Source organism: Uranotaenia lowii, chromosome 1 (assembly GCF_029784155.1).
Source record: "Uranotaenia lowii strain MFRU-FL chromosome 1, ASM2978415v1, whole genome shotgun sequence".
In the NCBI taxonomy this organism is placed as follows: Eukaryota; Metazoa; Arthropoda; class Insecta; order Diptera; family Culicidae; genus Uranotaenia; species Uranotaenia lowii.
The window spans coordinates 94,943,869-94,971,412 of NC_073691.1; the positions used below are offsets into that span (position 1 = coordinate 94,943,869).

A 27,544-nucleotide genomic window follows, 5' to 3' on the forward strand; every position below is an offset into this window, starting at 1 on the left:
ACAACCAAATTAAAACTCTCATTACTGAAAAGCAACATGGATTTGTTAAAGCAAGATCTACAGCCACTAATTTACTCGAGTTTGTTACCTATAATATTAGCTGTATGGATCGCAGTAATTCTGTACATGCTTTATACGTGTTAATTTTTAAATTAAATAAACAGGGATTCAGTTCGCACCTACTCAAATGGATAAGGTCCTATTTAACGAACCGCTCACAAATTGTTATATTTTATGGTTCACTTTCAAAAAGTATCTCCGTTACTTTTGGTGTGCCTCAAGGCTCCCATCTCGGCCCCCTATTATTTATTTTATACGTAAATGATATAACTTGTCTTCTCAAGCAGTCAAATGTGCTAATTTATGCCGATGATAAGAAACTTTATATGAAAGCAAATAGCGAAGAAGACTACAGAATCTTTCAAAACAAAGTTAATGTATTTAACAGATGTTGCATTAAAAGTTTGCTCAAATTTAACGTAGCAAAATGTTCAAATATTGTATTTACCAGAAGAAAATGTCAGTCATATGATATTGTCAAATTGGGAGATGATCCTGTCGAGAGAGTCAACAAGATTAGAGATCTTGGAGTTATATTGGACTCAAAACTTACTTTTGTAGATCACTATAACTCAATAATTCAGAAATCAAACAGTATGGCTAGCATTTATAAAACGTTTTAGTTATAATTTCAAAAACAAAAAAAAAAGGTGTTGTGTGGTCACCTTTTCAAATTTTACATAAAAGCCGCTTGGAATCAGTCCAGAAACAATTTGTTCTATTCGCTTTCGAAATTTAGGATGGTCTCAGAGCCAATTACCTAGCTATGAATCACGTTGCCTGCTAATAAACATAGAAACATTAAGTGTAAGAAGAGAGTTTGCTGCAATCTGTTTCGTAAACGTCATAATTAATCAGCGCGTTCAGTCTGATTATCTACTAAATCAATTAAACTTTTATTGTTCGTGTCGTTATCTAAGAACAAGAAATCTTTTCATTATAATCCCTACTCGAACTGATTATGGAAAATATAGTCCAATGAATTGTTTAATGTATAGTTATAACAAACATTATGAGAACATAGACTTTACTATGTCAAAAAAGCAGCTGAAAAAAAGTTTTTACGGTAACAGGCACCGTAGAACCTGACTTTGTGAATGTAAAGAAAAATCATTATTATTAAGCCTATTTGAAAATTGTAATCCCTAGCATTAAGTTATTATATTTGTAGCCTACATTGTTTGGCGAAATAAATAAAATAAATAAATTGATCAGTGGCTAAATCAGACGAAGGAAGGAGTTGCAAAGGATTTTACAGTCTGAAGTGTAAGTGAGATTTTGTCTGGAAGCTAAAAAAACTTGTTTCTCATCCATAACTTGTGTTTTTAAGTTCGGTGGCCTTGAAAATTATTTTTTCCAAACTTCCAATTCAGATTATTTTAAACGATTTTGTTCAAATTGTGCGGAAAATAGCATTTACGGGAAATTCTGTCCCGTTGAATCCGCTTGACGCAAAATTTTTCACTTCTAGCAGGATAGATTTGGTCGAAGGACCCTGCATTTAGTAAAATCCCCGAAAGACATTTTTTCGGGTATGTTCGTTTGCAAGAATCATGTTAAAAAAAAGTATTCTGGATAGTTTGAAACAGTATCTACAGAACTTCTGCATAAATTTCAATGACATAAAACCTGCAAACTTTCATAATGGAGACTGCTATTTCATAAATCCTTTTCCATTTTATCTTTTTTTTAAGACTGCACGCACAATACATCTTCTGAGAGTATAAGCGTCTAACTGTAGTGCTTTATAGCACCAGAGAGCTGTCAAAAATCCGCCAAGTACTTGCAGAAAGACAATTGAATAAGAATGCCAGAAACTTCGGACCGTAATTGGATCCCTTTTTGCAGCATTTTAATGGCATTTTATCAGATGCGGCAAAGGCCACACGCATTCAGCAATCGTTATCGCTTTTATTATGGAGTGTCCTCTCCGTATAGTCAAGTCGCAGAAAGAAACGGTCGTTATTTACGCTCTCCTGGCCTTTAGTCGAAATATATTAATCGTTATATATCATCCAAGTTCAGACAGCCGTCAGTGGCGAATCCTTACGGCACATTTGACCCGAGTGAACACTCGTAGTTATAGATACATGTGTATATGCAGTAAAGTGCTTCCGATATGTACGGTCAAGCCCGGTTCAGTCTGCCAGTCAGGATCACGACGGCACAAAGGAAGACATACCGCAGCCTCAAAGTGTCTGCTGGCTGACACTATTCCGGCTTGCACGCAGGCTAAAAGCAAAGAAAAAGAAAGGCACCAAACAATCTAAAATGGGTCCCTTTTGCAAATGTAAGTCCGAATCGGGATGATTCAGTGAGGTAATTTAATTGGATCCTTCCCCGGGACAAATGGAGCAATCAGTAATTTTGAGAAATTTTCTCTCTAAAAATAGTATTGCTGAAGGCAATCAGCGATGTGAAATGCTAAAATATTTTGACTCAAGGACTCATTAACTGTAAAATCAGGTAATCTTCTCAGGCGAAAGGCATCTTCGAATATCCAAGGCAGGGGTGTCGATTGGTTTATTTTTGACATTATTTTAAAAGCAAAAACACGTAGACATTTCCGATTGAAAAAGGCGATTCCCGGATTGAGTTTGTTAATTTCATATCAATTTGTTGTATTTATAAATGAGCTTGGAAATTTAAGCTTTTTTTGCATTTTTGTTTGGTTGTTTATTGATTTTAGATTTTTTTTTTTTGAATTCTTGATTATCCAAGTCGGTACCACATTATTACCAATGCCTAGTTGCTATCAAATGTGTATTACCTACAATCGTTATCTACTCATGTCATCGATTGACATTGATAAAGAATACCTATTAAAACGACTACAAGCCTAAGGTTTGAACGACAACAGCCAACACTTTGTGTTGAACATATTATTTCTTGTCTTAAATATCTTTGTGTTCTCGTTTACTGACACGCGTTACGAACAAATTAATAGAGTATTACAAACTAGAACAAGAATTTTTTTTTTTGCGATTATCATACTCACATTTGCTGCACCTAGTGATGGGGTGAAAAAATCTGTAAATAAAAAAATGATTAAATTAGTTTTTAACAACATGAACAAAACGTAAAAAAAATCATTTTATACCATTAATTATTTTATTATGTTTTTGTTATACATATTTCCTTTTCGAGATATGGCTCATTCCATACCAAGTGACTGTGAAAATGCATCGACTCTCTCAGATTTGGCCCTAAGTCAGTTACTTGGTATGAAATGACCCTTATGTATATTTTATATAATTTCTTTTTCTACAGCGTGTTAAGAATATCCTGTAATTTTAGGACAATTTAATAGGGTTATGACTTAGAAAGTACCTCCCTAATGCAGAAACAAGTTGATTTTGCATTAAGCAGATCAAATTTCGGGCAGATGTGGTAAACTTTCGAAGTGTGTTTTAGGCTGAAGAGATTTTTTTCTGGATTTTCTTCAGACTTACGATGTTCACATGCTTTGTTGAAGGGGGTTGATGGGAAAAAAACAATTGTTTTCAACAAAATTATTCACTACTTCACTCTCTGGAGCCACTTTTAAACATGATAAACAGCCATTCTGGAAGAACAAAGCAGTAGTTTGTACTACTCATGTGACTAACTTGAACTTAATTTTATTAATTTGAACTATCTTTTTATCACCTAATTTTGTAATCCAACTATTCCTCCAGAGAAATTAGTGTTAATTATCGAAGACGGAAAAAATAAATTACCTAACGCGCAGCAGCGATTGCACAAGCACTGGGAACTAGGCATTATAGCATAACAGATTTCCTGGATAATCCTAATCCCAGCTCACGTCCGTACTCTCATATCGGCACAACTATCTAAAGCATCAACACCACAGGAAATGCCCAAGCACACGGACATACCAGAAGAAAAACTAAGTGAATTTACTTGTTTTGCCACCACCGACGTTTTTTTCGTGCTACACAAAATTCGCTTTTGCCCATCGAATTTCTTATAGGAGACATGCCTTCTGTTGCTATCCCAGGGGGAAATTTTCCTATTAATGTTACGGCTCAGGAATAAAGGTTATTACATGTAGGTCAAGCTACAATGGCAATAAAATGTATGTAATCACTGTTAACGATGGGCTCTTGCAGTCGATATGTTTTTTTTTTACATATGATCATCAGGATTGAAAACAAACTGATTAAGGGTAAATCTTAAAACTTATAATGCAAATTCGTAAAAATACACACAAACCAAAACCCAAATACAATTAACAATGATTGACCTAGAAACACAAAATTTTAAAGTTTACGGGGATACTGTTATCAATAATTCAAAAACAAATTGATAAAATTTAAAAAGTCATATGCCAAATTTTTTATAAGCATTTTTTAACGATTAGCACCAATCATGGTTTTTGAAAAGTGGTTCGCCCACATAAAATAAAGACCAAAATGAGTCGTTTGACTTTTCGAAATTTTGGAAGCTTTGTATTCATCATAATAAAAATTTTGATCATGTTTGGCCATGTAAGCTTTGTAAAATTTGTCAGTTTTTTTTTAGAATTTTGATTGTAATTATTTACAAAGTTTATCGTTTTCATATTATAGAGAACTAATAGTTATGAGGTTTGCTAATAGAAATTTCAAATAAATTCCCTTCAATGTCGGGAATCATCTACTCGTGTGAAGTTCCGTGTGCTGTGACAGGCGCGAGTCTAAGATAAGCTGCTTTCGATCGGCACACGACGGGCATAAATGTTGCAAACCTCGAATCCTGGAGTTAAGAGGTCGGGTCTCGAGCCGCAAGAGGAGAGATCAGGCCTTTAATCAACAAGAAGAGAGGTATAAGTGGTTACCTCGAGTCATTACGAGGAGAGGAGAGGAGAGATCTCGAGTCGCTTGAAGAGTATTAGATATTAGAGTATTGAATTCGTATTAGATCGCGCATGATTTGCGAGATTTCATCGACTATAGCAGGCCACGACTATTCGTCGCGACACATTTCACTCACAACATTTTCAGCGTTCAAATTTTGAAGTTGTTGACGCCTGAACCTGGGGCAGACAAAGATAGCATGTTCTACCGATTCCTTGCTTAAAGCACCCATGACCCGATAGGAACTGCGTCAGGTAGAAGTTGACCTCTCCATACTTCTGATTTACCCAGTCTGAAAGTCGCGGGATTAGTCTATGCGTCCATCTTGCGTTGTTCGATGCGTCCCATTGCTCCTGCCACTTGAGCATTGACGCTGCTCGTTGAATTTTACGCACTCCTCTAATAGCTCTTGCTTCGTAACACTCCATATCCTCCGCCAGAGTGATGTCGATGGGAATCATGCCCGCGATGACAAAAGCTGCATCTGCTGATATGATCTTGTACGCACAGGAAACTCGCATGGCTATCAGCCGATGTGTGCTCCGTAATTTAGATCTGTTGCGCTGTAGCTATATGGCGGAGCTCCAGGTCGCTCCTCCGTATCGTAGTTTCGACAGTGCTAGGGGGTCGGATTGCGAGTCGTAAGAGGAGAGATCAGGCCTCGAGTCACGAATAGGAGAGGTTTATGTTGAAAGCTCGAATCAATGCGAGGAGATGTCGGTTCTCAAGTCGTTAGAGCAGGCATGTCAAACTGGAGGTTCGCGGGCCGCATGCAGCCCGCGGCCTTGGTCAATGCGGCCCGCGTAGCCCCGTCTTAAATTATCACAAAATTCCCTACTACACAGAACTACGCTGGCTTTCCTGTCACAAAATATTAAAAAGATTTTTTTTTGCTACGAGGGGAAATAATAATATTTTTGGAAATGAATGATTCTTAATGCGGCCCGCACACTTAAACGAGTTTGACATGCCTGCGTTAGAGGAAAATTCAGACTTCGAAGCGTAAGAATGAGAGGTTTTGCTGAAAGTGCGAATAGACGAATAGACCTCCTACTATTGGAGCATAGTGTGTTGAACCTATGGAGGGGGGGGGGGGTTGATCGGGGTGATCACTCCCCCCCCCCAAACGGCAAAAATCCGTTACAAAATACTCGTAAACGCTGGAATTCCTATAAAAACTTCGAACTTTTCCTAGTGGATGTTCTTTCGAATTTTCAAAATTTTCCACTCCGTGGGGGTGATTGTTAATTAAAAGAATTTATTAATTTATTTAAGAATGGAAAAAAATTGGGTCCGCTAAACTAAAACAGCTGTAACTTGCAATTCCCTAGACTGATTTTTACCAAATTACTTTTGTTAAGGAACTTACTTCGATTATAGTCGTTTTACCATCTTTATGGCATTCGCGACTTTATAGGCACATACAGTGTATAATTTAATTTGCTGGCCATATATGTTGAAACTTTGCTTTTTCTCCAGCAACACCCAGTCCCTGGTCTAAAGCCACGGGGACTAACGGGTTTGGGCGCTCAAGGTCTCTTTTGTTCCTGGGTCTCAGGGCGTATGTTAGGCTGGGGCTGGGGGAGCTTTTGGATGGGGTGGATTCCTAAAGGACAAATACCTTTTTTAAATCAGATGTATTCGGCGCATTCTCGATGGGATACCACGCACACGGGGGTCGGGTTGAAACGGGGCAATTGGCCCACTCGGTCGAACGTTGGAGTCGCCACGGGCCGGGCGAACGCCTGGATGGAACGGGAGGAGCGGCACGGTACCACGCACCACATGTAACCAGTAGGTTACAAAATTTAAATTTATTTTTGAATCGGCACACTGATTATCGACCATTCACTTCCCCACAATTAAAACAGCAGTTTGGAACACACCTGGGCTACTGGGTGCACTCTGCGAACACGTACCGCGTACCAAGCAGCATGGCTGCTCACGTGGGAGCAACTACGCATGGAAGGAGCAAGACGCACGAGCGGGGAAAAGCTGTTGAAAAGCGGGAAAATTTCAATAGGGCTGAATTCTTAAAGAAAAGCCCAACAATCGATCAGTGGTGCGCCATGGATCATTAGTTTTTTGAACAGGCAAGCGTGTGCATCTTTGTGGAGTGTGAAGTGTACCCACCGTCAGGGACACTTCGGATACTTTTGAGTTTTTTTCTGTCGTCGGTTACGATCGTTCGACCGCACACGCCCGGCCTAGGTGGCCTTAGGGATTCACCTACGTCTAATCGTAAAAGACCAGCGTTGTGTCCTCTGGGGTGCGCCCCATAAACATTAAGGAGGACGTCTCGGGTCAAAACTGACTCTAAATCCTAAGGAGACCTTACCCTTCTCGGTCTGGCAACTGCCGGTACCGTCCGGAGCCAACCGATACCGCCAACGAAGGAAGTGCCTGCAATCTACACTCCACGCAGCCCGGAATCGCCTTTTTCCGAGCTGTTAAGCCAAGAAACCCAGGACTTACCCCGCCATTTTGTGCTGCTGCGTCCAGCCGAGGTCCGCTCACCAGACGAGCTCTGCCTTCACCTGGGCCAATCCTGGTGGCCTGGTGAGGGTCGTCATCACCGGATACCACGAACAACGAGAAAACCATCGATGGTACGTACCCAGAATAGCCCAAATAAATCGTACACACTACACACCCACACCCAATCAATTGTAACAATAAAAACCCCTGAGAACAAATCAAGTTTTTTACTGAACAGATAGGAAGTGCCTTGGTAAAGTGAAAGGTTGGTCCGCCCTTTTCCCGCGTAGCCCCTCCAGTTTGCCCAGTAGCGCGCCGACTCTGAGACCCAGGTCAAAGAGTCTCGTGTTGCTGAGTTTTGTCGGGTAAACTCATTAGTTTCACACACTCACGGCACGGTTGGTCGGTTCGGTCTCTCTCCTAGGCTATGCAGACCAACCACTCGCTTTTGGATTAGCGCGCACCTCCGTCTTCGGCGATGGGTTTGAAACGGTCGTGCGATACCACGCACTCTCGGCTGGCTAGGTTCTGTCTCTCTCTCTCGGATGAGATGGGACCAGACTGACCAAGCCACGCGTAATGCAGGGTCACCCACACAAGGCTGGTCGTCGTTGGTCCGGTTCACGCTGCTGGCTTGGCGCACTCCTCGGGCTTGATGAGATGCGTACCAACATTGATCGAGGATTTTGGCTTCGTTGACCATACACGGCTTGTCTGGGCTCACCTCCGCTTTCGGTTTCGTCTCACCTCGGATTGTCTCAGACTACCACCGGCTCGGATTTGCGGTTCGTTTTGAGTTGAGTTGCTGATTTGGGAGCTTTAACTGGGCACGTCTGAATTCGTTCGCCGCCGGAAACCAAGAGACTTGGTGATCGTACGCGATCCACCAAGTCGATTCGACGTCTAGACGCCGTGCTTCCTCGTTGCGTTTTTCTGAACGCGTGCGGTGTAGTTGTTGCGTTCGACTTATACGCAACGCTTCAAACCATCTGCGTATTCCGTTTCGCCTACTTCTCCGCTGACCACGTGTTTAAATTTGAATACGCCGTTGCGTTGCCTTGAGCTAGCTGTTTATAATATTTCCCTAAATCTCACCCATCAATATATTTAAATTAAAAAATCAAAAACAATGTTACCGAGCTGTTAACAATGTTTCTTTTATACATTTTTATACATACATATCTATTCAATTTTCTAAATATATTAAAAATTCAACTTTTATAATTAGAGTTGATGAACAAAATCTTATAAAAATTGAGTTCAAGAATAAACCTCCAAAAACAGTTTTTGAAACATAGGCTCCAAAAACATGCCTATGTATTAATTTTTAAAGTACCGAATGCTGCATACCCAAGAATTTGATTTTAATGATTTTATTTCAGAATTAAATTTATATTTAGAAATTGAAGAATCGAAACAAGAGTTAATATTAATTCGTTTTTTCGAATCACGATTCAGCAATATACTTCAGAAAAATAATGAAATATTCAGTTTTAAATTCATAGCAATTGGTTACACTTTCTCAAATAAATGTTTGGATTTCTAAAGGTATTGTTGCTAAATGAGAATCACTAAAATTTTGGTGAGAATTTTGCGGTGATATATAGATACTCAAGAATAATATTGTAGATAACTTGAGAATTTTTTCACATTTTATTCTATAAAAATGTGTGTATTTTTTCATTTGTAAAGGTACATTTATATCGGAAGATTCTTTAAAGAGTTTTTAAATTGATAATTTTTAAACTGCTCAATATACAAATTACGAAAATGATCTTTTTATCAACAATTGGTCGCAGTAAATATTAATTTTTTTCCGGGAATTCAACACTACGGTCATTCTTCCCAATAGTAAATATTAAAGATTCGCAGATTGTTTTATAAAGGGATGTATAAGTTGTTTAAAAGGATATCAAAATATGTATGTAGAGAAAGTTTATTAAACTTCTCTTATTTCAAACTTTTTTTTAAATACAAACCTCAAATTTAGTTCAATGAAATTTGAAAGGAAGAGGAGAAGCAGTGGGCATCATGGTCGTGTAATATTGTTTTTTTAAAGAATGGTATCTTATCAAGTTCATCCATTACTTTGATGATTAATCATTTAGATAAAAAAAAAATGGTTTGAATCATAACTAATTTTATACTGATATGAAATTTTTTTTTTCAAGAACACAATTTCAGCCTCTATTTCCTACATTTTTTTAGATGAAAAGAGTTTAAGAGCTAATTTTGATTTTTGCTGGTGCCCAAAATTATTTTCAAATAGGTTAAACATTATTTAAGTAAATTCTGCACTTTTCTGACAAAACTTTTAAACATAACAATTAAAATTCGAAATATGAGTTCATACCACATTTTGACTTCTGTGAAAAAATTGAAGTTTTCTGTTTCTTTACTGTTCCCAATTATGTAAAATAATAGACTTTTAACGAATGTTTAAAGAAGTAATGACTACCTTGAATTTAAGATATTTCTCAAAGCAGAAAACAAATCGTTTTTCAGACTTAAGCTATTTTTTTTTTAAATGGAATAAAACTTGTTTTTGAAAACTTTCTTTAGTAATGTCACAAATATTTACTTGTCTTTTCAAATTATTAAAAACTGTTGATTTTTCAGAATCAGTCTATTTTCATGTTACCTTGTAAGTTCAACAGTTTTCAATGATTGACTTCACTCAAAACTGATTCATTTAAAAATTTATAAACTCCATATCACCAAAACGAGAGGTGATAAATAAATCTAAATATACTAAATTAATCATTAAAGCATAGACACCAAAATGCTATCTCATGAATTATTTTGGTAAGACGTTTTTATTAGAAACAAATCATTTCCAAATGTTAAAAACTAATCATTTTTATCTTCATATTATATTTTAGTTTATGAAGAGTTTAATCACCGTGATTTATTTTGTTAATGTATTTTATTGACCTTATCGGTGAAAATTAAAAGAACATAACTAAGAACATTTCAACATTATGAAAATTATTGGCAGATAGAAAATTAGAAGAAATGAATGGATATTGAAAACGAGAGATTAGAATTTTATAAGAAGCATTCTAATCACTTGTCATCAATTCTTTTCTCATGGGTAAAAAAAAAACAATTGAAATGATCGTTATGTTGGCCATAATGACGAAAAAGAAATAACCGTGTAAGAGTGAGTGTGTGTTTGAATGAGTTACTAATAGAAACTGTGTGAATGGATTGAGTGTCTGAGAACTTTGTAGAGAGTGCTAGAGAAAAAACGGTCAGATTCTAATTAACAGTAGAACGAAGAGCACGTAAATATAAAAATTGTTCCGAAAAATTAAATCCAGTGTTCCGTTTCAAAGACATTCCGAAAATAATTCCGTTTACACAATTAAATTAATATGGTTAGTAATTAACATTATTATCAATTATTCTGACCTTATCTGATTTTTTGTTGGAATTCAAGTTTAATTTCTCATCAAATCTGGTGTTATATTTGATGTATTTTTCTTCTGGCTCAAATTCTGGCTTTATTCCAAATTTGAATTCGCATTCCGTTTCTGATGTTTTGAAAATACTATTTTTATAAATACAGAATAAGAACCAACATTTCGAATAATTTATTAATGACTAACCAGAAATAAAATTGATTTGAAATTTTGATTCTGATTTATTTTGATTCGTATCAGTAATTTTTTTTTTCGAGTTTGGGTGATGATTTTGGGTTTGTATATTGTTTTAGAAATTAATTTGCTTATTTATTGTCCTTTTTTTGGTATTGTTATTATTTCAAACAAAATTTGAAATTCGAAACCCACCCCCCCCATGGACGTGTCCTTCGCACGGGTCTGGTGTGCAGCAAATATTTAAGTCTCATTTGAAACTGCACACTCCCCCTCTCCCCCACTCGCTCTCTCCAAATGAACTTTTTTTCGTCATATATTTACGTTATTGACTGATTTTTGAAAATTTGGAAAATCAACCAGCCACCGCCCCCTCCCCCCCCAGAGCCAGCTCTAGGACCGCCCCTGTGTTGAACAGTTCAAGGTGGGAACTAGGTCTGCGGAACACGTTACCTGTAGTTACCTACTAAAAAAAAGCAAATTAGCTTTATATTTCAACAATCACTCTGCAAAATTTCAATAATTTGCGTAGCGTAATTTTTCGAGATATTGCAGTTTGAATGGCAAAAGTCCATTCGATTTTCGTAGAATTACATACTGTATCTCAGACCATACTAACTTTAGAAAGCTCAAATTTTGTGAAGTTATTGTGATCAGGGTTGGCATCATTCAACGTCATTAGTCAAATGACTGTGACTGTTGAGCCTCTTGGTGCGTCAAACTCATTAGACTGTTCCTTAACGACTAGTCACTTCGTTTGCCAGTCATTCATTCCCCAGTCATTTGAAGCTAAAATAATAACCTAGTCAAGCAATCACATTCAAACGACCGAAGACGAAAAAGGAAAGCATTTATTATTATTGTTGCTTCTGCCAGCAAGCCCGTTTTCGGTTTTTTATTGCTATTGGTGCTCTCTGCCAGCAAGTCGTTCAATTAGTTGTACCTGCCGTCTGCAGCCGATCGAAGTGTGAAGAGCTTTGTCAGTCACTCTCAGGGGAAATTTGACCATGTGTAGGAGCTTCGCCAGTCGCATGATGGAGACATGTTGATTGTTGTCGTGCCTTTTCCGTCATGCGAGTTGTGAGGCTCCGTCAATTGAGAACAGTGCCAGTCGTTTGATGAAACAAAACTAGTCGGGTCAAGCGTGACGGGCGAAATTTACCAACCCTGAATTGTGATAGCTAGTCTATCTAACGCAGAAATACTTTTTTACTCTGATCAAATACCATCAGAATTAAAAGTTATGGAAAATCAAAGTCGAAGTGACAATGCGCGTGCTCTCATTTCTATACAGTTTTGAACGGTACTGACATGAAGATACTTACCACTTTGTATAGATGCAGGGGCCGCGAGGTTTCCTTGTGTTAATGTAGAAAGTATCACCGTAAAGACGAGTATGAAATTGCCAGTCCAACCCAACGCCATCTAAAACAGTTAGCAGAGAAAAAAAAAATTAGCAATTTCTTTTAATTACAGTTAATCTAATAATTCAAATATATAATAAGGGCCTATGCCAATATTTTCATATGTCAAGTTCAAGTGTCTCTTTCGATATTTTCTATAAGAATGTGTCAACTTTTGTCAGGGCCTTCAACGTATTTTTTTCAATACTAGTCGTAGCAGACAGTAATTGATATGTACGGGATAAGTGTGCTCGATATTTACTCTTGGGCTTGAGCTCACGAACATCGGCTCAGGAATCAACTAACTTGCCAACTGAGCTACATTACGAACCATCACATTTTAATATAATTTGCAAATAAACTTGTTAACCTCTAATTCAAATCAAATTTCAATAGTCATTAATACATTTTATCCGTAGTTTCCACTGTTTACAGAGACAAAATTCCTTTTTATCTCTTGTACTTAAATGTAACCCTCCATCATAACTGGGGAAACGCATGCAATTTGATATTATCACCCCATATCATATTGTTCGAATGAAGATTCCGCCCCAGAAATCAATTCACACCAACCGACGACGATTGACAATGGATTGGTTCCCATGCCATACCAAAGATGTGGAATGAGTGGAATGTTTGCAAACGGATCGGAACCGTGAAATGTATACGGAATCTTATCAAAACGGTAGCCGAGGATGAAGAAAAACACGGACAAAAAAGAGGAAAAATACAATCTTTTGAAAGCGAAGGATCGTTATTTATTTATCCGCTTCTATGACGAGCAAGTTATTGATTTGGCCAAGCCACAACATTTCCATTAAAACGTTTTCGTTTCTGTCTATAGGCGTGTGACTAGTGTGACCGGCACAGGAAAGTTCCAATCGAAACTGAAAAAAATCTGCATAAAAACTTTATTTTCATTAAAGATTGGAGAAAAGCTGTACTTTATTCCTTTTATATTGTCGAAAAAAAAATCACACTCGCTTTCAAGTTTTCCGTTTTTTTTTTACTTTTAAATTATATTTCAATCTTCTAAACATAAGTGCCCTTTATAAACTTCAAGTGATTTAAACGATTAGGTTTCAAAATCCACAGAAAAGTTCTCGAACTCGAATTCTTCATCCATGTCCTATAAGTATCCATGAGGACTCTTTCAAAAGCTCTGATTCCAGTTGTTGAGAACGAATTTTAATTTCAATACCGACGACATGGTTTGATTCCCTTGGGCTTTCTGCTATATTGGAATGGGATAATCAAAGCAGCATTCATGCTGTATGAAAATGAAGCCTCATTGCTGCAGCACAAACCATTCGCTATCAGACATCGCGGCGACCACATTTTGGCTACATTTCCGTGCAATGAATTGAATGTCGGTTGAGAGCCGGGGAGGAGAGTTTTTCGCTTCAAATCGCTCCCGTAGGATGTGTGGATTTGTTTTCAAATTTAAGGAGGGAATTAGGATAAAATTAAGAAAATGAATGACAAAAATTAAATAACAAAGTTTAAAAACAATTCCGTTGGGGTATTCTGGGAAGTATTCTTTAGAGTAGTTACAATTGTTCAACAACTTGTTTATTCAATAAACGTTTTGCTATCAAAGTCACATTATTTGTACGTCTTTACAGACGTAATTGTTGTTATCTAGCTCCAATAAATCATTTCGACACAGCCTAACATCGCAATGGACAGCGTCAGAACAAGCTGTTGTAAAATTCAAAAGGTCAAAAATGTGCACTGCAGAATTCGAAGAAGCTTTTTCGTCTAGGTAACCGAATTCCATAGCATTAATATTTGTGGACCTATAAGTATGTATGATTTTCCGATCAAAATTCCAATGTGCTCCGGCAGTTAGTTGTACATTCGTGTGTAAAGTGTGACGCGAAGTGATTGAAATGGATCAATTTGGGAAACGGAACGAATTGTTTTGCATTATTCTATCGAGGAGGAGATATTTTTTGTCAGCTGGCTTACTCTTAGGTGGTTGTTACTTGTTAATTGTTCAAAATGGTCATTGAATTGTTTTATATCGAACTAGCTTATCCGGCAGACTTTGTTGAGCTTTTGAATTTTCAGAAAAATAATGTTCATTCAAGTAGACGGTAAATCATTTTTAATGTTCATGGTACTGGATTGGTACCGTGAAAAGGGGTGAGTCGAAACAGTTTACGGACTATTTCTGTAATATTTCTGTCAACTTATATTAGGTGACCTTCAACAAAACTAAATCAAAGGAAAAAAGAGTTCGGATTTGTTACTATCAATTTTAAACAGTTATTTTTTTACCTCCCAAGTGCGGTAGGGACAATAGCTTAGGGGAAAGTGTTTCTAAATGCGCCTACAGCCGTTTGGCTAGCAAAACAACATATCCAATCAATGCATCAATGCAGGGAGATACGCTTTGAACATGAGGCATGAAAGAATTTTATTATTTATTATTATTTATTAAATTCATACACTGTTTTTATGCCTTTTGATGTAATATTTTGTCTTTTATAAATTAAAATGCCCAAAAGATTGTAACCCTTCCAGTGGTAACGATCGACTGCGGTAATAAATTCGATGCCTTGGACATGGTATTGTCCCTCCACCCAGGGAAGGGCATGAAAGTTGGGAAAAATCTTGTTCGTACACTCATTTCATTACACTAACAATCCATGACACATCACAATACAATTGAACGTGTAATCAAATAGCCACTCGAACACAATAGGATCTCATTACTTTTCAAATTAATCATCGGCAATATAAAATCCACTAAGCCCCGCAATAGCTGACAATCATGATCACCCTCATTACATGGTATGAGTAGACAGTATACTTGTTTAACACCACAAACGTCTCTCATCACTACTCAGTAGAGGATACTCAACTGAGTAGTATACTCAAGGTGTCGGAGTCTCCCAGAACTCCAATCGAACTAAATGAAATCAACTACCGATCGAGTGTTCAACCACGCTGCAAAGTAGACATCAGTACCAGTTGTCGGTTAACCGTAAAGCAGGCGTGTGGTTATCAAGCAAGAGTGTCTAACCGTTTTTTGTGACATTGAAACCGTTTTTAATCCGGCTTGTAGTAAGTGATTTGAAAATTACTACCGGTGACCAATAACTCATAAGTGCCTGACCGATAACGCAGCTACAAGGCTGAGCGTTGATTTATTTATTTACATAGTATTCCGTCTCACGACATAACTTGACGAACATAATTCCTAAAATTCACTCGGTCCATGGCAACCGTTCTCCAATTTCTCGGGCACCCCACGTTCGCCAGATCACGCTCCACTTGGTCTAACCACCTCGCTCGTTGCGCCCCCGCTCGTCTTGTTCCTACCGGATTCGTAGCGAACACCTGTTTTGCAGGACAGTCGTCCGGCATTCTCGCAACATGTCCCGCCCAGCGTATCCGGCCAGCTTTCACCACCTTCTGGATACTGGGTTCGCCGTAGAGTCGCGCGAGCTCGTGGTTCATCCTTCGCCTCCACACTCCGTTTTCCTGTACGCCGCCAAAGATGGTTCTTAACACTCGTCGCTCGAATACCCCGAGTGTACGCAGGTCCTCCTCGAGCAATATCCATGTCTCGTGCCCGTAGAGAACAACCGGTCTAATAAGCGTCATATACAGGTTACACTTCGTGCGAGGGCAAAGTCTTCTCGACCGCAGTTGCTTGTGGAGTCCATAGTAGGCACGACTTCCGCTGATAATTCGCCTCCGGATCTCACGGCTGGTGTCATTGTCTGCGGTCACCAGTGAGCCGAGATAGACAAAGTCTTCGACTATCTCCAGCTCGTCGCCGTCGATCGTGACCTTGTTATTACTGGACAAGCGGGTTCGGTCGGTCTCGGATCCGCAGGCCAGCATGTACTTCGTCTTGGACGTATTAATCATCAACCCAATCCTTCCTGCTTCGCGTTTCAGTTTGCGGTAGATCTCCTCCACCGCCGCAGATGATCTGCCGACTATATCAATGTCATCGGCAAAGCAGATAAGTTGACTGGATCTGTTGAAAATCGTGCCCCGCATTTCGCCCACCGCTCGTCGAATAACACCTTCTAGCGCCACGTTGAACATCATGCAGGATAGACCATCACCTTGTCGAAGCCCCCTGCGCGATTCGAATGAACTCGACAATTCACCCGAAATCCGCACACAGCACTGCGTTCCATCCATCGTCGCCTTGATCAGTCTGATTAGCTTCCCGGAAAAGCCGTTCTCGTCCATGATTTTCCATAGCTCGTTACGGTCGATCGTGTCGTATGCGGCTTTGAAGTCGATGAATAGATGATGCGTAGGGACTTGGTGTTCACGGCATTTTTGGAGGATTTGCCGCAATGTGAATATCTGGTCCGTCGTAGACCGTCCCTCCATGAAGCCGGCCTGATGACTTCCCACGAATCTGTTTGCTTGTGGCGTTAGGCGGCGGAGTAGGATTCTGGACAACACTTCGTAGGCGGCATTGAGGACAGTGATCGCTCGGTAGTTCTCACAGTCCAATTTGTCGCCCTTCTTGTAGATGGGGCATATTACCCCCTCCTTCCACTCCTCCGGTAGCTGTTCTATGTCCCAGATCCGGATTATCAACCGATGTAGGCAATCGGCCAACCTGTCCGGGCCCATTTTGATGAGTTCAGCTGCGATGCCATCCTTCCCAGCCGACTTGTTTCTATTCAGCTGGCGAATGGCTTCCTTAACTTCACTCATCGTTGGGAGTGGCTCCTCTTCGTCGTTGGCTACGCCGGCGATGTACCTTCCCCCACCGTCTTGATCTCCTGACGTTGATAATTTCTGCGATTTGGTGTAATTGTGATCACAAAGGTAAAAGAAATCTAGAAATGATTGTCATATATCCGATACATACAAAGTCCACATTTTACGTACAGGGCCGTCTAAGTGAAAACTGGTTTCGCCGAACGAATAAGATATTTTCTGCATGGTTTTCACTTCCTGGATGATGGACCCCACAATGATGGGCTAGGTTCCATTATGTGGATATGAGATCGGTAAGATACTAAATCTCATGAAAATGGATAAATTTTCTAATTTGCCTCTTGGTCTTCCCTGCAGACCTATTTCTTTCCGGAACTTGTTTTATTCTTTAAACAAGTATCCAGAGTGGCTATTTTGATGGCGCCAAAAGCCAATCCGAACAAAATGGATTCCGGCTTGGATTGCATGCGTGCATGCTTTATATGATGGCTGTCGTCGAGGGATACACTTTAGTTTAAGACATAAATACACTTATACACACACACATCTAGTATTAAGTTTTAACATTTTTTTTAATTTAAAGTTTTAGAATAAGTTTTAAGTAGTTAGGTTAGGTTTAAATAAAAATTTTAAATGAATGACTATTTTTTCAATACTAAATACTCATCTTTTTATTTTGGAAAACTTTGATTCCTGTACCTGGGCCTGGATGCAAACGGGTGGAAAATCGTCAAAAATTCTGAACGCGAACCTGGTCGACTTGTAACCGCATGGTAGGGTGAAGCCTCAGGTGAGTCGATAAATTCTTTTGTCAGAGTCTCATGCGAGGAGAAATTTCTTCTAATGACAAGATGTCCAAAATAGGAAGTAGGCGATGACCGATTGACATCGCACGTGTTTTTTTCCACGGAACTAACAATTTCGACAATTTTAGTTTTTTTCTAATTAAACCAAAGTCTTCAGGAATTGATAAAAGTTATATCAATAGGTGACCGGATGTCCCCAACAGCAGTAGCCACCAGAAATAGCGCTTGAAACATGAAGACACAGTTTTTAGAGGCAAGTTCAAATTTGCCTGATTTTTCCCCCCTCTGCACCAGGGGTTTCCGCTGTGTGCGGAATATCATCCGCGCTTGGTGGCCTGGTAAACGGTGGATAATGTGCAACACGCGACCCCATAGTGGTCATATCACCTCTTATTCACAACTCCTATCTCTACCTCCCCGCGGTGCCGGCTGGGGTGCGAGTAACCTAAGCGGAGATCGGGTACCCAACCCCGGTGGATGCTTTGGTCGCATGCAGACTGAGAAGGTGGCCGCACGCGTCTGTTCCCCAGGTCAGGGGCGGCGTGCAACAACAACCGAGCGTCTGTTCTCCAGGTCAGGGGCGGCTCAAACAGCGTCTGTCTTGCAGCAAGCGGCTGAATTTATGAAATGCGGCTCCCGCCAGCTAAGTCCAAGATGGCAGCCCCATCGCGGGATAGGGACTTTAGGCTAACAACCTACTGCTCCCGATTCATAAACTTGTTACGGAATCCGAAAGAAATGACCGATCTGGAACTTTGGCTACGACATTTAGCATGAAAACACGGACACGAATTGGAACTTGGAATGTTTTAACCCTTGCTCAACAAGGCAAGCTGGCTCAACTTGCTAGAGAAGCTAGCCGCCTCAAGCTTGAAATTCTGGGACTGAGCGAAGTCCGTTGGCCTAACACTGGAGAACACAAGACACAGTCCGGGCAAGTCCTGCTTTACTCTGGCATACGAGGAGAACATGCTACTCGGGAACGAGGAGTTGGTTTCCTGTTAAGCCCGCAGGCCTACGCGGCCCTCATTAGATGGGAACCGATAAACGAAAGAATAATCGTAGCCAGATTTAGAACACGGGTTAGAAACCTTACAATGGTCCAGTGTTATGCGCCAACTGACGTTGCCGATTTGCAGGAGAAAGAGCAGTTTTACAGTCAACTGAACAGCGTGGTAGAGAGAATTCCGAAGGGTGACATTCAAATCCATTTGGCGATTTCAACGCAAAGATTGGCTCCGACAATCAAGACCTTGAGCGCATCATGGGGCGCCATGGCCTAGGACAGATGAGCGAAAACGGAGAGCTGTTTTTAGAATTTTGTGGCAACAACAACATGGTGATCGGTGGATCGCTCTTCCCCCATCGACCAGCACATAAGGTCACTTGGGTATCCCGAGATGGCCGAACAGAAAATCAAATTGACCACATCTGCATCAGCCGAAAATGGAGAAGGAGCCTTCTTGATGTCCGCAACAAACGAAGCGCAGACATTGCATCTGACCATCACCTCGTCCTTGGCGAGATACGACTGAGAGTTGCGCGTGTCCAACAGCGCGAGGAGAAAGTCGGGTGTCGATACGACGTCCGCCGGTTGGAGAATCCAGAGGTGAAAAGGGCATACGTTGAACAGCTAGAATCCCGAGCCTCGGAGCTGCCGACAGACGGAACAGTCGAAGAACAGTGGTGTGGAATCAAGAATGCCTTAATCACGACGAGTCATAGTACTCTCGGTAAAGTTTGTGGAAGAAGAAGTGAATGGATGTCGAATGATGAAACTTGGAGGATGGTCGATGATCGGAGAAACGCGAAAGTCGGAATTGAGCAGGCATGTACCGGGTCAGCGAAAGCAGCCGCCCGCTTACGATATACGGAGCTGGGAAAGGCAGTTAAACGAGCTTGTAGACGAGACAAGAGAGCCTGGACAAACTCCCTAGCCGAAGAGGGGGAAAGAACCGCCGCCAATGGAGATATCCGATTACTTTATGACATTTCTCGCCGCCTCAGTGGTGCAAGGACTAATGCAAGAATTCCGCTGAAAGACCGAGCAGGTCAGCTGCTGACAGATCAAACAGATCAGCTCAAGCGTTGGACTGAGCACTTCGAACAACTCTTCCGAGTCACGAATAGCGATGGCCAACAGAACCCGCAGCTCGAGGCGCCCACAGTAAGTCGCATTAATGGCGTCAACTCGGAAGCGCCCTCGCTGGCTGAAATAGAAGCGGCAATCAAGGACATGAAATCCAACAAAGCGCCTGGAATCGATTGCATTCCTGCTGAAATGCTCAAAGCCGACCCTGCCTTGTCAGCACAAATGTTGCACCGTCTTTTCGCTGACATTTGGGATACTGCCACATTCCCGGCCGACTGGATGCAGGGTATCCTCGTAAAGGTCCCGAAGAAAGGAGACCTGACAGAGTTCGGCATAACGAGGCATAACGTTGATCTGTACAACCCTCAAAGTACTCTGCAAAGTGATCCTGAACAGGATCCAGGAGAAAATCGACGCTACACTCCGACGGCAACAAGCTGGATTCCGATCCGGACGATCATGTGTGGACCACATCACAACGCTACGAATCATACGGGAACAAATAAACGAATTCCAGCTCTCTTCTACTGGTGTTCGTTCAATTCGAAAAAGCATTCGACCGATTTAACCATGAAAACATCTGGGCAGCTCTAAGGCGACGAGGAGTCCCACAGAAACGAGTCCATCTCATCGAAGCACAGTACGAGGCATTTTCGTGCAAGGTCTTGCACGACGGTGTCTTGTCCGAACCAATCCCGGTAACTGCTGGAGTGAGACAAGGATGTATCATATCACCGCTACTTTTCCTCATCGTAATGGATGAGATTCTGACTGGATCGATCGACTGTGCACCGAACCGAGGATTGCCGTGGAATCCTTCAACAATGGAGCAACTGAACGATCTTGACCTGGCTGACGATATTGTTTTGCTCGCCCAAACACAACAAAACATGCAGAGCAAACTCGACGACCTCACCGAAAGCTCCAAGGCAGCAGGTCTCAAAATCAATGTCGGAAAGACTAAGTCGATGGAAATCAACACAGAAAATCGTTCCAATTTCGTGGTAGCTGGACAACAGGTTGAGACAGTGGAGTGCTTCCAGTATCTTGGTAGCCAGATTACGCCTGATGGTGGTACCAAGAAGGACATCGAAACCCGGATCAGAAAAGCCCGATTTGCGTTTGCGAGTCTCCGAAACATCTGGCGCTCACGCCAGATCTCTCTAAGAACAAAAATCCGAATCTTCAACTCAAACGTCAAATCCGTATTGCTGTACGAGTGTGAAACTTGGTGCACATATGCCGTGACGACGCGAAAACTGTAAGTTTTTGTGAATCGCTGCCTGCGGAACATCATCCGCGCTTGGTGGCCTGGCAACTGGATCTCGAACGTTGAACTTCATCGCCGGTGTCATCAAAAGGCGCTAGAAATCGAGATTCGGGAACGTAAGTGGAGATGGATTGGGCACACGCTGCGAAGAGATGAAAACGAGATTTGCAGAGAGGCGCTTGACTGGAATCCAGATTGGCATTGAAGAAGAGGCAGGCCCAGAAGCTCGTTGACGAGAACCTTGGCTGGCAGCAATTGAAGACGCTGGCTCCGGATCGCCAGCAGTGGAGATCTTTTATCTCAGCCCTATGCGTCGGTCAATCGGCGCTGGACCCTTAGGTAGGTTAGGTCAGGTCTTCTATATCTTTTAGTAAAGGAAATTTCCTGGTGGAATTTAGCATTTAAATTATCAATAAACTTTGTGATTCAAACCAATTCATTATTGAAATAAAAAATGGATAAATTACTTTGTTTTCATTTAGTTTATTGGGTAGATTCATTTGAATTTTAAGTGATCGGTCAAGTGAGTTGAAAAGTAAGTGGACATCCAGTAGAATTCAAATTCCATTCACTTAAAACTCAAGTGATGAGTAAGTGAATATGGACTCGCTCATTTTAAATTTGTTACTCCTGTTCTCATTGCTATGTGGAAAAGTAGCTCCAGAGAGTAGAAATTTTCCAAGTTTTAATAAAGTATCTGTTTTTTTATTGCCAAAAAATATTATACAATGTATTAATTGTCCAGTTATAAGCACGGTAAACGATTACAAAAATGTAGAATTCGCAGAATTGAATCCAAAAATTACAAAATATTCTTACTTCTGCTTCAATGGATTTCAGGCTGCTTGCAGTGAAAAAAAAACTTGGTTATTTTTTTGTGTTTTAGGGAGAATTTTTAATTGTCGTTAATACTGCTATGGTCTCATTCCTGAATATAGATCAAGGACCCTAATCTTTTACTTGCCGTTTTTTTCTGGAAACATTCCGAAACTTGTTGTACCATTTGCTTTCGGAAAAATATTTTTACAACGTCTGAACATTTATTATTAGTTTCTTCATGGTATTTATAGGAGCTATCACCTGCACGAATTTGGTTGGCAATTAATCAATCCACGAATGATTTTTGTAGTACCTTCTATGTGGGCCCCATCTGGTAAGAGGTGTAAGTTACATGTTTGTTTCGAAAAAACTTAGAAATGGGAAGAAAAAAGGACGTTTCTCTGATAAAATATCTTTAAAAAAAAGAGTACATTCCGCCAAATTTCTTAAACAGAAGAGTACGCTAATTTCTCGATCGAAAAAGAGTACATGTACTCTTAAATGAGTACGTATGATATCCCTAATCTACAATCTACATATGTCTTCCAATATGCACTGAGCGAATCAAGAATATAGTACCTATCACTATGTGTTTTGTTTGTTAAAATACGAATGATTGAAAATCAGAAAAATTTTCTTTTAAAACTTGTTTAAAATTGTTCAACGTATAAATCAAGCATAAGTTTACTTTTTCCGATGAAGCAATTGACGATGAGGACCAAAAATATGGAATAAAGTGCGAAATAAGAATATTACCAATTATGTTTTTCTTCAAAAATCAAGATTATTTCTTAAAATTAACTGGCTAAATCTTAATAATAATATTTCTGTAATACTTAACACAAACTGCTTACTTTTTTTTCAATGAATAAATTATTATTAATTATTAAAATGGCGTGAAATAATGAAACAAACATTCTGGGTGAATTTTGAATCTGAAAATAAAAACAGGTTGGAAATCAAAAACTTAGATTATTTTTCAGTAAACCACACTTTTTCCAGTTTCAAGTCGTAGATGGTAGACCTATCTTGCAGATAAAACTAATTTAATTCTCAATATGAATTTTCAGGGTTTATTAAGTCCCATATTTATCATTTCGAAGTAGTTTTCCAAAACAGTTTTGTTAGAGTTCACGGTGCAGAAAGCGTTTCCGGATTTACAAAAAATCACCAGCACATGAATATACAGCCATCAAAGTTCCTGCTCATCTCAACTTCCGATTGAATTGCAAGTCATACCAATAATACTGCTAGCCGTCTTATCCATCAAGCTCCATCGGGAAGTACCTACCAAATTATTCTGATTATCGGTCTAATCGGCTTGTTCGTTTACACAAAAACTTGATGATGAAATGACAAAATTTTGATTTTTTTATATGCTGCGTTATGCTTCCTTGAAAGAGTGCTGATATTGAAACTAGCTCATCGAAGTAATTGTCTGAAATAATGGAAAAATATGCAAATTGCGAAAGAAAGTGAACAAATATATTTTAACGCTATAATATTTTTGCTGACTTGAACTGCCAAACATGTATGGATTTGAACCTGTCCATTTCTTTTGAGGTGATTCACATTGCACATACAAGCTCTTTTAAGCGCCTGAATTTCAATCTGGCGATTAAAGAAGCTGAACTCAAATTATTGAATTTTTCTATTTATACATCTTATACTTACGTTGCATGCAGTGCAGAACGTAACTCACCTTTAATGCGACAAATCAGCACGAATATCCCTTTTGAGCTATATTTTAGTGTTATGTTTGCCGATACGTAGTTTCAAAGTAGCAGAGTTGAAAAAGAAAAAGAAAACAGCCACTAATTGGTTATTCCCAGTTGCGTTCACTTCCTTGTGTTTTTGCCCTTCTTTATAGTTCACTGCGTTCAATGTAACCAATTTTTGTGGAATACGTGCGGCTTCCTGATATAATCAGCCTTCCGTCCTCGGTATGTCCTTGTTTTTCACTTTGGGTTTCCCACACAGACCGTGGCCGTCTGACGATGAGTGACCACCCAACACGCCAGAACCACAACTACTCCCCACTGAATTGGTGTCTTAATGCGCTTAATTAAAAATCAATTATGATCGTAACACTTTCGAAACATTAAACTTTCGCTTCCGTGTTATGGGAAACTTGCGAATTCTAAGGAAACTATTTAAATCACTTGCGAAACCACTGTGAATATCAGCGCCCTGAAGGATACCAAGCAGACTTCACACGATGAATCACTGTTTTTATACTCAGGAATAAAATTTTAAATACAAACTATAGTTTCCAATGCTAGTAGGTGTCTAGAATATTCCGGTTCACTGGAAACACAACTTTTTAAATTTTGAATCCTTTCCCAAAAACAAAATCTAGATACCGCTGTTCTGGTGGAAAATGTTTATAATAAAACACCCAATAAAATGTTCCCTTCCTGTTAATTCGAAACTAGAGCTATACATACACGCAACCCAATATTTTCACTTCTTTCTAGGAAATCGGAAAATCGCACGTCTGTAAAGCACGTCCTCTATCAACTAAAACAACACTTGAAGTGTAGCTCTTCGATGGAGCTAAGAATCTCGCAGCTCAACAACCCCACTGAGAATGTACATGTACATAAAATGAAAGCTCAGGAAAATGAGAGGAAAACAACACAACTCGGAAGCAAGCCGGCATGCTGCCAACCGGAAAGCTCCAACCGAAAAGAGACGTGTCAAAGTTGAGAAAATGGAAGTATAGGAATTTGCTCTCTGGAGCCACCCGTTACTAGAAATATTGTTGATGTAATTGAAATCCGGAGTTTTTGCGCTGGTTGGTGGTTGAAAAACTTACCAATCAGTGATTCTAATATGTGTTGTGAGCCTACTTGGTTGAATAATTCTACTGAATCAAAGCGATCTAAAGATTTCCTTTAATTCAACCACGGTACCGTACCGTGATTGAATTAAAGGGAATATTCTATTGCTCGGCAATCGACAACCTTTGCTGTTGTGATGATAACGACACTTGAAAGATGTTTGATAGATGTCTCTCTGGTCAATCTGATATGTCGCCAGTGATATTTAGTCTCTTAGAATAAAGTATGAAAAGTATGAGTATTGTTTAAAACTAAACTAAAAATCTAAGCCTGAAAAGCAGATCTTAAAACTGTATCTACAATTTGATTCTGAAGGCAGACAATGTCTGCATCTATATTTTAAACTGAATCTGATTAAAAAAAACACGGAATCAACAACAAAATATTTTTTTATTTGTATTTTGCACCACATTTGAATAAAAACTAAATGACCTTGTGCCCTTGTTCTCAGTTGGTTTTAATTGAAATATTAAATATATCATTTCGATCTGGATTTTGAAGGCTGAATAAAAAGACTGAATCTGAATGCGTATTTGAAATTTGAATCTGAAATCTGTAACCTAATCAGAAACTAAGATATGGAATTTAATTCCCAAAAAAATCTGAAAAAAATCAAATCTTGGTCTTACGTCTAAATCTAAAAAATGTCGAAATCCTGACTGCAATCGCATTTCATTTGCAGAACCGGAACATTTACTGGTATTTTAATAAAAATTGGAAAAAAAAATACAATAACTTGTAAATGAATAATTTATGTCACTGCATTTTTTTCATTAGGAATTCATCATTTATTAGTTTTAAAAATCCACTTGCACGTTTGTGCAATAAACGCTCGTGAAGTTCAGAAAAAATAAAACATAAAGTTGCAATAAGTTTTCTAGGAAACGACGCAGGATGGTGAAAACTTGTGCAAAACGTGTGATTCGAATGACCCAACAAATTTTTAGAACATCTCATTCATGTAGATCTTCATCTAAATATAGTTAATTTAAAAAAGCTACTTTTAAGAAACTTTTAAATTACTTTCAAATCAAAACCTCTATAACTCTACTCTGAAAAGAGATAGAGTTTTTATGTTTTCAACAAAGTTACATACTTTCACGTATTCTACAACTTTGTACTATAAAGCAAGGCTCTATCTATTGGAACAAAAAAGTTAGAATTGTTAGGATGGATAGGTTATGACATCCCAATTAACCACTGGGCCCATAACCTGTAGAGTTTCTCAGAGTCGATCGAAATAAAAACGCGATTATCAAACTCTTGTTTAAGGTTTAAGGTAACTTTATTTGAAACGAACACAGAGTATAGCTTAAAACTAGAGCGGTTACATTAGTGATGTTTGTATTTATTTCATGCACTTTCTTCCACGTGCTTATTTCCTATTTGTAGAACCATGAACATTTAATCCAGTTGTCCACTAGATTCCGTTCAATATTGTATCAAACATTGTATCCAATCTCGTGCAATGTTCCGTGCAAGTTGTCCGTTTGACAGATGACAGATGAAGTCTCCACACGTGGCTGTGTTATTGTTTGTAGAATGTCAAATTGATATTGTGTGCAATTCACTCGACTTGCATCTAAACGATAGTTCCCGAGTGAAATGGTTTCTCAACAAGAATTTCCAATTTGTTCATAGTAGACTTTGACTGATATTTAAGGGTTTCAAATTATGAAATAAAACCCCTTCCTTCCCCCTAATTAAATACGATCAACAGTTGAGTCGCCGCAACTATTACGGCCCCCTTTCCTACTAACTGCAAAAGTAAAAGGCCTTAATATAAGGTTGCCAGAATTTGTTTTGTGTCGGACCGGTTTTCGGATCAGCAGAAACCAGAACTTTACTTGGGGACTGTTAACAGTAAAAGAGGTCGTTTATTGAACATTAATTAAACATTACAACTTTTCCCGCTCTTATTTTGAATACAAATTAAAACTTATCATACAACTGGCAACACTTAAGCTATACAAAACAAGCAAACGCTTTACGGAGTTGTACACAATGTTGTGTGACGTTCATTGTTAGAGTGACCAATATAGTTGAGATCCAACATACTAGCCACCTAAAACGAAAGTTTTATAACTGGCCACCCTAGCATTGTTTTGATTCCACTTTAGCATCACATTAGGCACAGAACTAATCTTCCGCAAACTTTTGGCGCAAACGTTTTTCATCGTCGAACGGGTCACAATTTTCTGCGAAGCGGGTCAATGGATGTAGGAATTTTGCGATTTTTGGTACAGGTTACGATGGAACAGGTAGGTACTGTGGAATGGATATCGGCTTAGGATTTCCCGGGACTCGGATCGGACTCGGGCACGACTGCAGCAAGGATTTCACAATGATTCTGGACTACGATGCGCTGTTGTGCCTTGGGTCAAGTACTGACTGGCAGCCAGTAAACTGGTCCCGGATGGCTAGTGTCGGACCGTTGACACCAGTACCATCCATCCGGGTTGCATAATGGGTCAGGAACAAGCGCTGTAGCCGTCGGGAGGAGGGCGATTGGGAACACTTACAAACCGGGAAGTGATCAGCAAACGGCTCACTGACTTCGAAGCGAATGCTAATGCTTCCGAAGCGAGTACCGACCGGACAGTCAGTACGGCAGAAGTCCGGATGGCTGGTG

At 39.5% G+C, this 27,544-nt stretch overlaps 1 protein-coding gene and 1 long non-coding RNA gene across 4 annotated transcripts in view; one reads left to right on the forward strand and one right to left on the reverse strand.

Moving 5' to 3' along the window:
* LOC129740381 (probable WRKY transcription factor protein 1) overlaps window positions 1-24,640 on the reverse strand; it is a 45,532-nt gene extending 20,892 nt beyond the window's left edge. The window contains exons 1-4 of one of the 3 annotated variants that reach the window (XM_055732039.1): window positions 24,517-24,640; window positions 23,772-24,129; window positions 12,301-12,400; window positions 3,059-3,090 (exon numbers count right to left, since the gene is read on the reverse strand). In XM_055732039.1, coding sequence (XP_055588014.1) covers window positions 3,059-3,090; window positions 12,301-12,400 — 132 coding nt within the window. In that variant the 5' untranslated portion in view covers window positions 23,772-24,129; window positions 24,517-24,640. Of the gene's footprint in view, window positions 1-3,058; window positions 3,091-12,300; window positions 12,401-23,771 lie in introns of all 3 variants that reach the window. The other 2 variants (XM_055732040.1, XM_055732038.1) reach the window with 2 other exon arrangements.
* LOC129740386 (uncharacterized) lies at window positions 17,149-17,613 on the forward strand. The gene is made up of 3 exons (XR_008736222.1): window positions 17,149-17,190; window positions 17,256-17,375; window positions 17,440-17,613. It is a non-coding gene; the product is annotated as an uncharacterized LOC129740386 (long non-coding RNA).
* Window positions 24,641-27,544: the final 2,904 nt, after the last annotated feature.